This window comes from Simochromis diagramma, unplaced genomic scaffold, assembly GCF_900408965.1.
Source record: "Simochromis diagramma unplaced genomic scaffold, fSimDia1.1 OVJJ01000343.1, whole genome shotgun sequence".
In the NCBI taxonomy this organism is placed as follows: Eukaryota; Metazoa; Chordata; class Actinopteri; order Cichliformes; family Cichlidae; genus Simochromis; species Simochromis diagramma.
In genome coordinates, this window is record NW_024386831.1 from 15,707,416 (window position 1) to 15,723,816 (window position 16,401).

A 16,401-nucleotide genomic window follows, 5' to 3' on the forward strand; every position below is an offset into this window, starting at 1 on the left:
GTCACTACGATTGAGACAGCACTGCTATTCCTAAAAGCCTCTTTTAAGCTTGTTTGCGCAAACATATATATTACCTGCTAGATCACATTGTCTGGATACACAAGCAGGAAGCTTGTTTGATCCAAAAGTATTACAAAACTGAATGCCCTTCTCATTTTTATCCCATTTTTCCTCTTTATGCTCATATTTAAATAATAAATCAACAACATTTAAAAAAAAATACAGTTACTTCATTGTGTACCCTAAGTGAAAAGCCACGTAAATATTTGTTTTACACTTCATGGTTAAAGTATATTGATGTAGATACACAAAAAAAAACCTGCTTTTCCAGCTGTCATGTTTTGTTGCGTGAATACTTTACGCCCATGGTGAAAAAGCCACTTCCTAATACCAGCAACTTGTGCGCTCTTTCAAAGTTGGGCAGCAGACTTCGAGGAGGCATCTCTGTCGACTGGTCTCAGAAATGCAGCGAGGAGAGAAGGAAACCTTCGACTAAAGCGGGACGGAGCTCCGTTTTCTCATGCGGCTGCATTAGTTTAAAGTTACCTTTGCAAGCGTACGGTTATGTTAACTAAGCTGCATGTTCCAAGAAGTGACTGTAAACTTCACGCCAGCTGCCTTTGAGGAATATTTTAAAAAACCAAGAGCTTCACGGCGACTTCATCTGGACCATGGTCAGTAATCGATTTACCATCAGTACTGGGGGGGAAACAAAGAAAATCTGTGTAAAAGCATGGCTACTTACTGTGACAGTGTGAAGCTCACCGTGGGACTAATAAGTTACTAAAGGAGAGCCTGCAGCGTCAGCATCTTGTTGTGTGCTTTCAGAGGATTTTTATAGGCTGCCACTTTTGTGTCACCTTTCGCAGGGCTGCAGTAACAAGGTGATGTGGGGGGTGATAGGGGCGGCTGTCGTCATCACGTTAATAACCATTCCAGCCGTTATTTACAACAGTAAGTTAGAGCCTTGGCCCGTGAGTCGCTTTTCTTTTCTTTCTTTTCAAAAAGCAGCTACAGATGCTACTTCAAAGCAGACTTCTTTCTGTGTTTGCGCATTTCCTATTTGTTTGCTTTATTCAAGCAACGAAGTTGTAAATGCGCAAAAAAATGGTCGTCACATATTTTGGAGTGTTGGTATCGTTACATGCAAGTTAAATAAATAATGCAGCACATGTGTATCATTTCAGAATCTGGTGGTAACAAAAGGCCTTTTTCTCTTGATGACTACTTTAATGACACCTTTAGATGGAGAGCCTACAATTTGTATTGGATATCAGGTATCACTGTCTGTCACTTAACCTCTGCTATACCTTCTGATTTTGGTAGCATTAATCTCCACCTTCGATACAAACTTCTTGGAAGCTTATCTATTATCCTTGTTCCTGCAGATAAGGAGTATTTGCATAAAGCAAGAGACGGGAATGTCTTTCTCCACAATGCTGAAACAAAGGAGGAGTCGCTGTATTTGAGCAATTCAACCTTTGTAATATATTTGTACTTTAAAGTATTTTCCTAATATATACTGTCACGCATGTTAAATACTATGTATATTAGTATACGCTGAATTCTGCAACACATCCGTAAGTTCATGCAGTCATTTTTATTTCAGGCCCAAGTTGAAGCCACAGATTATTTGCTGTCAGGTGATTATAAATACATCGCCTTTGAAAGCAACTACACAAAGGTGAGGTGTTAAATTTCACCTAGTTAAGTTTCTATCTTTATTTGTATTTTTTTTTTTTTTTTTAAAAAAACATTGTTTTTTATTTTATTTTTCTATTTATTATTATTTCTATAATTCTGTTAATGAAAAACCTGCAAATGAAAGTGTTTGTCGTTAAAATCCTACAGAAATGGAGACACTCATTCAATGCCTCATATTCGATCTATGACAGGGAGAGTTCGTAAGTAGCTGTTTTTTGTGAGTTTTATCAATGAATTTTGGTTCCCACCCCAAATGTATCATCTGTAAAAATGTTTATTCATCAGTTGGTACATTACTATTATGCCTGTATGTGTTCATATTTCATCGTAGAACTTTTGTCACGCCTGCAAATCTTCCACGTGTTGTGCAGTACTTTACCTGGGCACCAACCGGAAACAAATATGTAAGCGCTCACCATGTACTTTTTGTCTCCAGTGAATAATAAGTTGCAAGTTATTTATAATACTTGTGGCTTATTTTTGTTGCAATAAATTTGTAGCTGTATGTTTATGGTTGAAATCCACTTTTTTTTTTTTCAGGCCTACATTTCAGACTTCAACATTTTTTTCAAATCCAATGTCAGTGCTGATGAAGCTGTGCAACTGACACACAATGGGAAAAAGAATGAGATCCTTAACGGTGTCCCTGACTGGGTGTATGAGGGTTAGTGACATTGTTATTTCTTTTTCAAAAGTGTGCATCTGTATGGGTTAATATTTTTCTCCAATAATTTCAGAGGAGGTGTTTGCATCGAATGGGGCAGTATGGTGGTCCTCAACCGGAAAGTTCTTGGCATATGCAGAGTTTAATAATACAGAAGTTCACAAAGTGGAGTTTTCTTGGTATGGATCTGAGCAATATCCTCAGACAGTGGCCATTCCATACCCAAAGGTGGGATTCTATAACTTTCAAACATGGAATTATGAGCAAAATATAACCTTCAATATCAATTTATCATTTTAAATTGTCAAAAATTGTCAGATCTCTTGTTATATATAATTATTTATCACAAATATTATATTTGTATTTGTATAGGCTGGATCACCCCTTACTAAGGTGAAACTTTTTGTTGTCGATACCACAAACCCATCCCACCGCACACAGGTGTTTGCTCCCGCTTCTGTTTCTTCTGGGTCTGTATATTATTTAGCACATGTGTAATCATTTACCGGAAAATGCGATGCCTTCATGGTCTGTCTTATGTGAAAACCTTTTCTCCTTCTGTCGCGTTTACTCAGTGATCACATCTTGTGCTCGGTGACCTGGGTTACAGATATACGCGTTGCAGTGCAGTGGCTCACAAGAAGACAGAATTATGTGGTTGTACAGATCTATGATTTTGATGGAAGTCGCTGGACAGAAAAACAGGTAGCTGTGACTTCTCTGCTGAGGAAATCGTCTTGATGGCCATGCTCTGCTAATTAACTGCAACTGATGTCTTTACTATCTATAGAAATTCGAGCAAACAAGCAAGACTGGATGGGTGGGCCATGTAAGTTTCCAAAAGATTACTGATATAGTTCTTTAAAACCTTACTTTGATGTATCACTATAACATATTACTTTGTTTTTTCCTTAGTACATGCCCTTGCCTCTTTTCTTTGCTGAAGATAAGCTTAGTTTCTACAAAGTGATGAGTGACACTAATGGCTACAAACACATTCATTATGTGAAAGATGTAAGTGTTGCCAGTTTTCTTTATGCAGAATGTGTTGCACAGTCATATCAATCATGTGTTTAGATTTTAGTGACTTACTAAAGGAAGCTCTTTAATTAAGGGCAAAGCAACCCCTGTTACCTCTGGGAAGTGGGAAGTTATCTACATAAGCAAATTAACCAAAGATGCCATGTGAGTGATGAATCCATACGTTTATGGGGAAACTGCATAAATCCTAAAAATGTAAGTAAGAATATAAAGACCTGGTGTGTGAAATTCCTTTCTACAGATATTTTGTGAGTAATGAGCATGGAGGAATACCTGTACAGAGAAACCTCTACAAGTAAGGAATTATTCTCATCTGTCCTCTTTTTTTACCAGTTAAAATCTATATGTAAATAATTATATAGGTGACGTGCTGTTTTTTTCATCAGGGTTATGATTGGAAGCAGCCCTTCTGCCCCCCAGTGTCTCACCTGCAACCTGCGTAAGGACAGGTGCCAGTACAACTCAGGTTACTTCAGCTTTGACGCCTCTTACTACCGAATGGACTGCTACGGTCAGTTACCCATTCACATTTTCTCTTACTGTAAGCAATAACTCATCGATTTGGGGTAGTGAACATCTGTGAACACTAATCCTTGCTGAAGGCATGCAGACGATTTGATGTGTAATCCACTTCTATTTGTGTGTATCCTGTTTTGTTTTTCTTGAACCAGGACCTGGATTCCCCCTGTACACACTCATGGACAGCAAGGGCTCAGGTGCAGATTCATATAACCCAAACACATTGTTAAATGACTCATTGCACTCACATGGTATACTATTAAAGGATAAGGCTACTGTCTTTGAGGTGGTCAAATAAGAAGAACCCAGTAAATATTCCAGCAGAATTTTCTTGCTGTAGTTATTCCTTCTGTCCATACAAGCCATTCATATTTTGTGCTTCCAATGGAATTGATATGGGATCAGATCTCAAGGTAAAAGCGAGGCTTTAATAGTCCAGACAGATTTTAAGTATTTAAGATCTCTGTGTTTTTATCTGCATTTGAAAATGTTCTATAAAAAGTAGTTAATTTGGTACTGAAAAAGCTGATAGCTGAAAAGCTCATTTTTAAAGCCCTTTGATTTGATACGTTGTACCACTGAAAGCATATATGTAACTTCACATTAACTTTAGGCTGCAATAAATCTGTAAACCAGCACTAGGTGCTGTTTTGGTTTCATTCAGCCAGTAGATCGAATACAGTGGCCCAAGTTCAAGTACTTTTGGCTGCTCTTTTACTTCCCAAGGATTCATGGCAGTAGATGGATCCACATATTTGATTAGACACAGATTTTACACCAGATTCCCTTCCTGACATAATCCTCCCATTTATCGAGGCTTGGGACCAGAACTGGGAGTAAATGGTAAATGGTAAATGGCCTGTATTTGTATAGCGCTTTTACTAGTCCCGCCTAGGGACCCCAAAGCGCTTTACACACCCAGTCATCCACCCATTCACACACACACACTGGTGGAGGCAAGCTACAATTGTAGCCACAGTTGCCCTGGGGCAGACTGACAGAGTACACTAGCTTTCAAAATTCTGAGGGTGGGTTCGTGTCTCATCTCAGTTTTGGGAAGCTGTTGCATGTACAGAGAATGTGGTAATCATTGCACCATAAATGCTCTGATGAAGCATGAGTTTTGAATATTTTGTAACGCATTTGCTACATTATTAAGTTAGATGCAGAGTGGTCTAAACGCGTGACCTCAAGTGCAAAATAGGGAAGGTAATTCATGAAGCTCCCAGAAAAAAGAATAAACAGCAAATCAAAATGTTTCAGAGAAGTTAAGGTTCCTCAATGATGAACACTTTGAAGTATGCACCTTTATGTTTGTTTTATGGACACAACATTGCAGCTACTTTATTTATTTATTTGTTTTCAGAGCTTGCCATTCTTCAAGACAATAAGGACCTGAAAAAGAGTTTGTCTGAATTCCAAATGCCAACAATGAAATATGGCACCTTAAAGATTGGAGGATTTGGTGAGAAATGCATGTTGAAAAATCCATCTCAGAAACTGTTGAAGACATATGGAAATCCTCTGCTTTGTGTTTGAATGTATGTCTAATGTGCTCTTTTTCACATGAGCACACACGATGGTTCTTAGTAACAGCAACATTTTCAGCATAAACAATGGTGAATTACAACTAAGGTTGTATTGCCTGTTTAATGATTATAAGTCAGTAAGTACAGTATATCAGCCATTATATCTGCTGACCAGATGTTTTGTAATGACGTCCTAGTATGTGAAACATCGTTTTCCATCTTCTTTCACAATTTCCTGTGTTTTTGCCAACAGATCTTTGGTATGAAATGATGTTACCACCCAATTTCAAGAATTCTAAAAAATATCCTCTTCTTATTGATGTGTGAGTGAGCAATATTCCAAATTGCATGTGACACCACTAACATTTACAGAAGTAAATTTACAGTGTTGCTCTCCTTGTGTAGTTATGGTGGTCCGTGCAGTCAGAGTGTGAACTATCGCTTCAAGCTGAACTGGGGCACGTACCTCTCCAGTTCACATGAGATCATCATTGCCAGCTTTGATGGAAGGGGAAGTGGTTACCAAGGGGATGAAATAATGCACTCAATCTATAGACACCTAGGGACATTTGAAGTGGAAGATCAAATAGCTGCTGTGAGGTAGGTCTGTCTAAACGTTCAATCACCTCTGTGATGAGTGTTGTTCTTTAGCTGTTGTTTGAAGAAATTTAATCTTATACATACATACAAAAGTCTTCATCTAGATAAATGCCTGGTGTAGTCTGGTTTAACAAATGTGTTTTGCCCCAGATAATAACTGATCTCCCTGTTACAGGAAATTCATTGACATGGGATTTATTGATGAAGGCAGAATAGCAATATGGGGCTGGGTAAGCTGTATTTTATCCTGCTTTTTCCTCTTTCTTTATCTTTATAATCACTTTACATGTTCTTACTAATGCAATCTGTTCTGATCTTCAGTCATATGGTGGTTATGTTTCCTCAATGGCCTTGGGTGCTGGAACTGGACTCTTTAAGTGTGGAATTGCAGTAGCCCCAGTAGCCAAGTGGGACTATTATGGTGGGTGAACATGCATACATAGCCTATCATATATACATTCACCCACCACTTCATTAGGTACACCTTGCCAGAGTAGCTTGGATTCCCTTTTGCTTTCAGAACTGCCTCACTTTTTTGTGGCAAAGATTGAACAAGGTGCTGAAAACATTCCTCAGAGATTTTGGTCCGTATTGATAGGACAGCTTCACACAGCTGCTGCAAAATTGTTGGCATCCATAATGCAATTTGTTGGCATCTCCTGTGCCACCACATCTCAAAGGTGCTCTATTGGATTGAGATCTGGTGACTGTGGAGTGCATCTGAGTGAACTCAGTTAAGTTTTTAAAGAACTATTGCTAACAACTGCTGAAATAATGCTTTATCCTGCTGGATGCAGCCATCAGAAGATGGGTACACTGTGAACATGGTCACCAACCATACTCAGGCAGGCAGTGGAATTTAAATGATGCCCAGTTGGTACTAAGAGGCCCAAAGTATGCCAAGAAAATATTTCCACCACATTACACTACCACCACATTACACTACCGCCTGAGCTGTTGATACAATGAAGGATCCAACTATGCTGCGTCAAATTCTGACCCTACCATCTGAATGTCAAACTACTAATCATGACTCACACCGGACCAAGCAGCATTTTCTTCTGTTGCCCACTTTTGTTGAGCCTTTGTGAATTATAGCCTCAGTTTTTTGTTCTCAGCTGACAAAACTTGTAACCAGTGTGGTCTTCTGCCACTGTAGCCCGTCTTCTTCAAGATTTGATGTGTTGTAAATTCAGTGCTCTTCTGTATATGTTTGTTGTAACAAGTGGCTATTTTAAAGCAGATTCTCATCAGATCTCTTTCATCAACAAGGCATTTTTTACCCTAAAAACTGCTGCTCACTGGATATTCTCTTTTTTAGACAGTGCTCTATAAACCCTAGAGGTGGCTTTATGGGAAAATCCCAGCAGATCAACAGTTTCTGAAACACTCAGACAAGACTGTATGGTATCAACAACCATGCCATGTTCGAAGTCACTTTCATTTACCATCAATATCAGCATGTCATCTTAACAATGTCTGTATGCCTAAATGCATGTGGTTGGGTTGAACGCAAGTGATGCGTCTATGTTGTTGAGCAGTTGAACAGGTGTAACTATCAAAGTAGCTGGTCAGTGTAATTTTACAGGCTGCTTATTTTCTTGTATGGCCTTCACTTTACATAAGCTGTATTGTAACAGTGTTAGTGTCATGTTTAATCCATTACTTTTCTCCACATCTTCAGTGTGATTAATATTTTCGTGCTGAATATAAGAACCTGCCTTATGTGTACAGGGAAGGCAGGAAAGGGCATATTGATGCTGTACCCAAAATTGCTGGCTTGGGCAGTGAGTCACTGCCTTTTTTTTTCACTGCGAAGCTACTCAAAAGTCTTGAATATTCTAAATCTTGTTTTCATTACGACTTTAGTGAAGTCGTAATGAAAATGTTTGTAGAATAGTGCTTTCTCAACATCCTCCATCATGCACCAGATGATGCAGTATGCAAAGCAATCATTCTGATTATTCAGCTGACCCACCTAAAGACTGAAATATCATCTTAAGAAATATTTGGAGTGAAAATATATAAAGTCAGTAAAAGTCCAAAAAAAAGTAACAGCATGTGAATTGATTTCAGTGTACATTCAGCAGAATAAGAGAGATGTGTTGTTTTTCTTGCCAAAACCTAACTGTGGTTAACCTACATTACTCACAGTGCATCCTTATTGCTGTTATTGAACCCTGAGCTTCTGGCCTCAAGTAGAGATAAAAACTAGGCTGGTGATTACACCTCTTTGTAACTCTACACTAGTAATTTTGACACGTTCAGCCTTGAAAGTTGATGGAGTTCATCTTTAAGATTTCCTATAGCTTGTAATCATTCAATCTAAACTTTTCCTTCCCTTTGTTAAATACGCATGATTTATTTTTGTGTTTCCATTGTATCCACTTTTGCGGTGTTAACTGAGTTTTCTTCCACAGATGCAGTTTACACTGAACGCTACATGGGCAAGCCAACTGAGAATTCCGACTCGTACAAAGTAAATATCATTCAGATTAGCTGTGTGGTGAAGTAAAGGCACATTTCTGCCTTGAGACTGTTGTAATTTTTTTATTTTCTAGAACTCCACAGTGACCTCCAGAGCAAAGAACTTCAAAAATGTTCAATATCTCTTGGTCCATGGCACAGCGGATGGTACGTTCTGTTATTTCTTTCAGTCATTTCTATTTCTGATAAGACCTGAACATGTGGTAGCCCGTTTTCTCAGAGGCGTTCCAGGTAACACAGTAAGCCATGCACAAATAGACTCTGTTTGCCTTGATAGAAACTTGAGCTTTCAGTCACGTAGTAAAAGCTCTGTTTTTCCCGTAGACAATGTCCATTTCCAGCAGGCTGCACAAATCTCCAAAGCTCTGGTGGATGCGGAAGTGGACTTCGAGGTGATGGTAAATATTAGCTTAGGGAAGTGAGGCTAATATTGGGAATGATGTTGTTGATGTAATGAAGATTTCAAATGGAAAAAAAACATGGTCTATTATAAGCAAAATTAAATCTAAAATAAGTGTGATTTAAAATGTGCACGATGTTATCTGGAATTGACTTATAGTCTATGCACTAATCATATTCTGGTATTGCTTTCAGTGGTACACCGACAAGGACCATAGTCTCAGTGGATCAGCCTATCATCATATATACAGGCACATGAGTCACTTCCTGCAGAAATGCCTCCTTAGTCCCAAATAGATGTGAAGGATGTAACAGCATTTGTAGGCAACAGTTGTTACCACAGTTTCTTTGTCTAATGCATTTTTAATGTGCTTTTTTAAATTGTAATATTCTGAAAGCCAGGTTGAACTAATGCAACAAATGTTAGATTGCTCATTTAAATGAGCATCCGTATGTTGTGTGGAATTTTTGCAAAATATGTGATATGCAAAGATACAAGTCCTACCAAGCATTTATAGTTTAAAAAAATTTATGTATGTGTGTGCGTGCGTGTGTATGTGTGATTATCATAGCATACATTAACTGCAATGCATTGCACTGATTTGTTGCAAAGTGGAGTCATTTGTGTTATAAGAATATTCAAATAAACTTTTTTCAACATTTAATTGATTCATTGCTTTTCTTTACAAATGGTTCTTTTAATAGGCCAAAAGATTATTACTGATCTCCTTACTGTTCAAACATGCAAATTAAGATTAAAATAAAAACACCCAGTACTAGCAATATATAACATTAATGTGTGCTTTGAATTAGGTTTTATTATACAAATTATATAAATTGTGAAAAATATAAAAAAAATAATAGGAAACATTATATATCCAAAATGGCCAGCTGTTGAATTCAATCAAACACATACATGGGCATGGATTTATTTGTCAGGGTAGAGGTCATGTTTGATTTGGGCTAAATAAAGCAACAGATTTCACCACCCAGCTGTTATTTTTTTAAAAACCCAAAGTCAAATATATTCAGGGGAACAAGGCGGAAGCAGACTAATGGATTGAAAGTAACAGGTGATATGCTAAGGTTTCTGTGACGGTGAAGTCACCTGGGAGAGTGCTCCTCAGCTCCCCTATATAAACGCTGAGCAGATCAAGAGGGGACCATGAAACAGCTTAAGAAGCCAGAGAGAAGAAGAGAAAACTGCCATCCCTCTCTCAAACGCTCAGCAGAAAGAACCACAGGTGAGACGTTTTCGCAGCGCAATCTAAATGTAGAATATCTTGTTAAATTTTATTGAATGGATTTTTAACGTCACTTTTTCCATAAATTTCTTTTTGTATTTTTTCAGAGGCTCAAACAATGAATAGTGCTCATTCTTTAGCCGGACTCCTGCTCCTCATCATCATTCAAAGCAGCTGGCAGGTTCCTGACCAGGACACAGACCGACACTCTATGTAAGACCAACTTTCAGTCATTTTACACTGCCTCAGACATTAGTAGTAGTAGTAGTAGTATTACTATTAGTCTCATGTGCTGCATTAATGGAGCAGCTGTTGGCAAAATGAAAAAAATGATCCACAGTGTTCATAGCCCGTGTAATTTATAAAGTGTAATTTAAATCAAAATTTGATTAGCACACTTATTAATTAATAATAAATAGTTATAAATTAATGTTTTTTGCTTGAATTTAATGCTAAACAATGTTATATTGTTATTATATACCTATATCTATTGATCTATCGATCTATCGATCTATCATTCTATCAATCGGTTGATTGATTGATTGATTGATTGATTGATTGATTGATTGATTGATATAACTCCAGATTTCTGAGAAGTATGAAGTATATATGAGTAGTCATGGATAGATGAGAAGAATGATGCAGAATAAAGAATAAAGAGTTAACTTGTAAGAAGCAGGGGACTCCAGGCTATTGCAATGGTGAGCGTACATTAGCTCTGTTCACTTTCATAATGCATCACTTTTTTAGGCTATTGACTGAAAACTCCATCCTCAACGAACCCATTGAGATCCAAAACATGAAGAGACATTCAGAGGGAACATTTTCCAACGACTACAGCAAATACCTGGAGACAAGAAGAGCACAAGACTTTGTCCAGTGGCTGAAGAACTCAAAGAGGAATGGGTGAGTGTCACAGTTTTTTGTTTTTTTGTTTTTCTAAAGACACAAATTTGTAAGTTTGTGCCTTTAAATTTGTAAAAGACAGTCTAAAGTCTAAATATAACTGCATTCATTCTGTAGATTGCTTCTCTTGTTTCCATTTGTGATTTTAACCTAAATCAAAATGATTCCAAGTCATGTTCAATGTACCCATGTGGATTTGGGGGTTTTTGGTCTGTTGTACCACAGTTACATATGCAGCTGTTGTGACTTCTTCACACAGGAGACGCCATGCAGACGGCACTTACACCAGCGATGTGAGTTCCTACCTGCAAGACCAGGCAGCCAAGGAGTTTGTGTCCTGGCTGAAGACTGGCCGAGGGAGAAGAGATTGAAGAGATCCAGCTTTTGCCATTTCCCAAATTAATGCAACTATTCTCACTGACTCTGTGCCATTATATGTTTTGCAGTCTGTACTAGACTTTTTTCTTGGTAAGATATTAAATGCCCTCACAAGAAGCCCGGTTGGCCTTAAATTGCTAAAGGAAATTTTAAAATGTGTCAGATATGTGTCAGATGTCTGATCAAGCGTTCATGACATGATTTATTCAGTTTTTTTTCTTCATTTTTAAAATCACATTATTGGTTTGAACTTCAAGTTTATTAATTACATCTGTCAATAGTCTAATGCTTTTTTCTTATTATTCAGAAAAAAAAATACATTTAGTTTTCAATAAAGAAATATGTACAATCCATGGCTTCCCTTTCTAAATAATTGAATCCAATGAGGTGGTTTAACAAGTCTTAGCATGAGGTCTAGAAGTCAGAGAATATATAAATACCATGCTTTAGACAAAAGATACACTCATTATTGGCCATCAAGAACAGAACAAAAGTTGTGTGGTCATTTGAATCAATATTCGCTGACTAGTAAATAAGTTATATATAAGCACGACATTACATTTTGGTCCAGTGATATAGTCACTGGCTTAAAAAAATGTGATTTGATTGTTTGCACCACTGTCACCTTCCCTTAATCCTTGTGTTTATGGAGGTAGAAGAAAAATCAATGAACACGTTACTCCAGAGGGAGAAATAAGCTGTGGTATTTTTTACCAGGTAAAATGATGATATGTCACCTGTCAGCTGTTCACTGGAGGAGGATTTTCAAGCAATGCGCAGACTGCACACCAAGGATGGTTATGCTAAATGAAAGAAAATCATGTCAATCACATAAGTACCTCGTTGGGAGAAATGACTGGGTCGACACTCTTGAGTTCCTCCTGGCACTGAGACAAAACAGTAATTTGCATGAGCCAGCAGCTTGACACGCTTTGGGATAGGCCACCTCTCTAAGCTGTCATCTGTAGCACATCAAACCATCTGTTGATTACAGTAATCCTCAGCCCATTCCAGTTTACTTGTGAGCCAAAATTTGTCAAGGTTAAAAACGGGCAAATGTTTTCAGCATCACTGACACTGGATATCTCTGCCCTATCCTTGATAACCTACACTGGTTTTTACGTTTTTATCTTCTATGTTAAGCTCATTGTTAAGAGCATTGTGTTAGCATACAATAAAATGCATTGTTTAACACAAATGATCAAATGTGTTATATAAGTAAAATTGCCATTGACATTTCAAATGAAAGCATTATGTGCAGCAAACTAATATTATCTATCGCTCCTCTGACATCTTGTTAAATCAAGATATAGTATATATGTAAGTTTTGAGTGTGTGTATGTATGGATATATGAGTATGTTTGTGCCAGTATGCATGTATAGTACACATCAATATATGTGTAAATGTGTTTATATTTTTATATATGTATGTAAACAGACATTTTATTTTATTCCATAATATTGCCTCACGTGTTAATAATATGCTTTATTAGTACACTATATCCTATAACCGAGGAAAAAGAGTTTTGACATTGAACTTTTTTGGTGATTTCCTTCCTCTGAAGAAGGCCACCCAAACACATGAGACATCAATGGAAAGCCCAGGATGCCCTGTATTTAATACATCAGGACTTACTAGGGTAGCTCAAATAAGTCAAAAGGCACAGACCAAATAAATCCATTACAGAGGACATAAATGAATAGACTGGTCCTCGGGATGATATATAGGATATATATATAACAATATTAGTCATCACAAGAATATATTAGCATATGCCCACAAATACAACAAGTACAACCCACTATATGCATGCATATATAAATCTGGGACATTTTTGCCCCTGGTAGGATCTCCCAAGGGAAGCTGGTCCTAGGTGAACAGCCAGACTAGGTGCAATTTACAAAACCTTTATGGAAAAGTCAACAACAGACCAAGTTACCTCACCTAGATTGAGAGAGGGAGAGGCTCAGCAAGCATCTTGTGGTTGAGTCTTAGCTCATGGGGCCTGACTAGGTTCAGCCAAAATGAGCTACATGCAATGTAAGACTTCCAGGGATTAGAAGAAAGAGTGAGCATATTTTTTCCATATTGGCTTCTCTTGATTGGCTCATTGTTAAATCCAGAATCAAATTTAAATTTAAAATCCTTATCATGACATACAAGGTCTTTAATGATCAAGTCCCATTTTATCTTAAAGACCTCATGGTACTAAATCACCCCAATAGTGCAGTTGGATCTCAGACTGCTGGTTTATTTGTGGTTGCTAGGGTATTTAAATTCTAGTGTATCTACCATAGTTGTAGGTAAATGTAATTACATTCTAATTACAGATAAAATTTTATTCAAATCTTAAATTAAATAATTATTTAAATCTAGAAAAATGAAAACTCTAGTCACCGGCCTTATTATAAAATGCTATGAATGTTCTCAAAATTTCAAATTCTAAAATTCACTCAAAGCTTTTGCAGTTATTCAGTGTTTAGTGCATCAGGTTTTGCTAAATCAAAAATGATAAACAGAGAAACAGAATTGTTGACTTCCTTAAAAAATTTCATTTGAGCGTAAGTTTGACTTTGACAAGATAAACAAGAATGCTTATAGAAATTTATTTAGTGTAGCACACTGACAAGTTATACATAAAACTATTATTTGATTTTAAAAATCGAGTAACCCTCAATTCTTCATTGAAATGCAACAGTAGATGGCTAGATGCCTTTAAAATTCATGATTCATAACTTTATACAACCATTAAACACAGGATACTTTGAGTATAGTTTACATTTACAATAAAAACAATATGCACACACACACACACACGTCTTTGTTAGACTACCATGTATTTTGTAGCAAACACAAAACAAATATAAAATAAATACCATAAAATAAATGACAATATAAATATAGCTAAATATTTTCTCATACAAATTATTACCATTTTGGTACAAAGAGCTATTGCTTTTGGTTCCACAGAATTAAAATCATTACGTAAAATTCAAAATGGTCCCATTCCAAAAACAGCAGAAATGTATGTTTCTGTGGTTTACATTCAATAAATCCAAACAGTATATAGGATTAGACGTTAACAACAAGAGAAAATTAGATAGCAGGTTCATAATAACCGGGATACATCAGATAAAGCAGTTTTTTACTTACAGAGATCTGCAAAACTAAACTTGAAGGATTGATGATATGAAACACACAATGTAGATTTGTTTGAAAACACAGACGGAACAATGACAAAGACTCGTAATGCTGTCCACACTGACTTCCATCTTCTCCAGCTTTTATTTGTACTTGTGGAGAAATGCTGAGAGCGGTGTAACTATCAGAATCCAAAGAGAAAAGATATAAAAATGTGTAAAAGTAGTAAATATGTAAACATAACCATCTTTAAATCGACGGCTTACCTAAAGTGATTTTGTATATTCCTTTTCTCTGACTCATGGTGTTATTTATCCATCTGAATGTTAGTGATGTCATTCACCTATTTCCTTTCTGACTTTTGAATATGATAAAATAAAAGGTACTAGTCTCATGGAGCTACAAGAACAAAATAAATAAATAAAAACACTGTACCTAACCAACATCAGCTGTCTTTGGCGATGACAGTTTTGCCCACAGTGTGCTCATATTACAATCATGTAAGGCTCAAAAATTTCTAACTTGATGGTCTTTTTGCATAAAAGCCCCGAGGTGCCCCAGATCCATATACATTTTTTTGTTTGTTTTTCTGTCACAAAATAATCAGCTGTCATTCACAACATCTGGCGCCCTCTATCATCCACAACAGGCCATGATATTGTGTTAACCTTGGGCAAAATTAATGAAAAATACAAGTATGCAAAGTAAAGGAACCACAAAGGATTGTGGCTATTTAGCTCTTAGAGGTATTTATGGCTCAGGACGTGGAGTGGGTCGACTTTTAATCAGAGGTTCACGGTGAGATCCCTGGATCCTCCAGTCTGCATGGAAGAGTTACTAAAAACCTGAGTTCTCCCTAATCCATTGATCAGTTTGACTGTGTGTGAGAATAAATGTGTGTGTGATTGGGTGAATGAGGCTTGCAATAAAAAGCACTAAGAGTGCTCAATTAGAGTAGACAAATGTTATTTAAGAACCAGCCCATTTACCCTTAAGAAAAACACTTAACATGAAACTTCATCAGAAATGCTTCAATTTGCTAGAATGAAATAAAAAAAAGTGATGAAAAAAGGCCATGTGGTAAAAAGAGAGATGGATAAAGTGATGCACCCATCATGCCTAGTGTACACGACAAAAGCCTGTGGGTCATTGTTATGATCTGGTCTAGGTGAGGTCAGCTAATTATCTGGATTCCCCAATGGCATGGGCATATTCTAAGATGACACTGCCAGGATTCATCAACCAGAGTGAAAGAGTGTTTCAGGGAGCTAAGACTTAATTTTCACACATGGACCGGCCACCACAGAGTCCAGACCTTAACACCACCATTGAGAATCATTTGGGATTTGCCAGAGGAGACTTTACGCAGCGGTCTAACTTCCATCATCAATATGAGATCTTGGCGAGAAATTAATGCAACTCTGGACAGAAATAAATGTTGTAAAATTGCATGAGCTTATCGAAACAATGCCAGAGTGAAAGGCAGCCCAATAAAATATTAGAGTGAGAATTTTTTTTGGTTTGATTTTTTTAAGCCTGAAAACATATTTTGCAAAATTACTATATTAAATCTTAAAATCCTGAAACATAAATTATTCTGTTTTTGAATTTGGAATAAAAATTCGCAATAAAAAGTATTGCCATCACTGTCACTATAAAGGGTGGGTGGGATCATAGCATTAAGTCTAAACTTCATCCTGTTCCTTTTGAGCATCTAAACTGTGCCATGTATAGAAATATTCTTCTAAGTGCAAAAAATAAACAGTCAATGCAAAACTAACTGTTAGC

The 16,401-nt window shown here is 36.9% G+C and overlaps 2 protein-coding genes across 2 annotated transcripts; both read left to right on the forward strand.

The window, feature by feature from the left end:
* Positions 1-9: 9 nt before the first annotated feature.
* On the forward strand, positions 10-9,608 carry LOC120731267 (fibroblast activation protein, alpha). Its single transcript, XM_040028209.1, has 26 exons — positions 10-674; positions 870-954; positions 1,188-1,277; positions 1,389-1,483; positions 1,610-1,684; positions 1,852-1,904; positions 2,036-2,108; positions 2,245-2,368; positions 2,442-2,596; positions 2,741-2,838; positions 2,944-3,073; positions 3,159-3,197; positions 3,284-3,382; positions 3,483-3,553; positions 3,651-3,704; positions 3,796-3,920; positions 4,081-4,125; positions 5,295-5,393; positions 5,711-5,780; positions 5,863-6,057; positions 6,233-6,287; positions 6,379-6,478; positions 8,478-8,536; positions 8,619-8,691; positions 8,869-8,942; positions 9,139-9,608. The coding sequence occupies exons 1-26, from the start codon at positions 672-674 to the stop codon at positions 9,238-9,240; spliced, it is 2,241 nt and encodes a 746-aa protein (XP_039884143.1). The 5' UTR covers positions 10-671; the 3' UTR covers positions 9,241-9,608.
* A 59-nt stretch (positions 9,609-9,667) lies between these two features.
* On the forward strand, positions 9,668-14,189 carry gcgb (glucagon b). Its single transcript, XM_040028212.1, has 4 exons — positions 9,668-10,187; positions 10,295-10,400; positions 10,938-11,093; positions 11,353-14,189. Exons 1-4 carry the CDS (start codon positions 10,109-10,111, stop codon positions 11,462-11,464), a joined length of 453 nt encoding a protein of 150 aa, XP_039884146.1. The 5' UTR covers positions 9,668-10,108; the 3' UTR covers positions 11,465-14,189.
* The last annotated feature ends 2,212 nt before the right edge of the window (positions 14,190-16,401 follow it).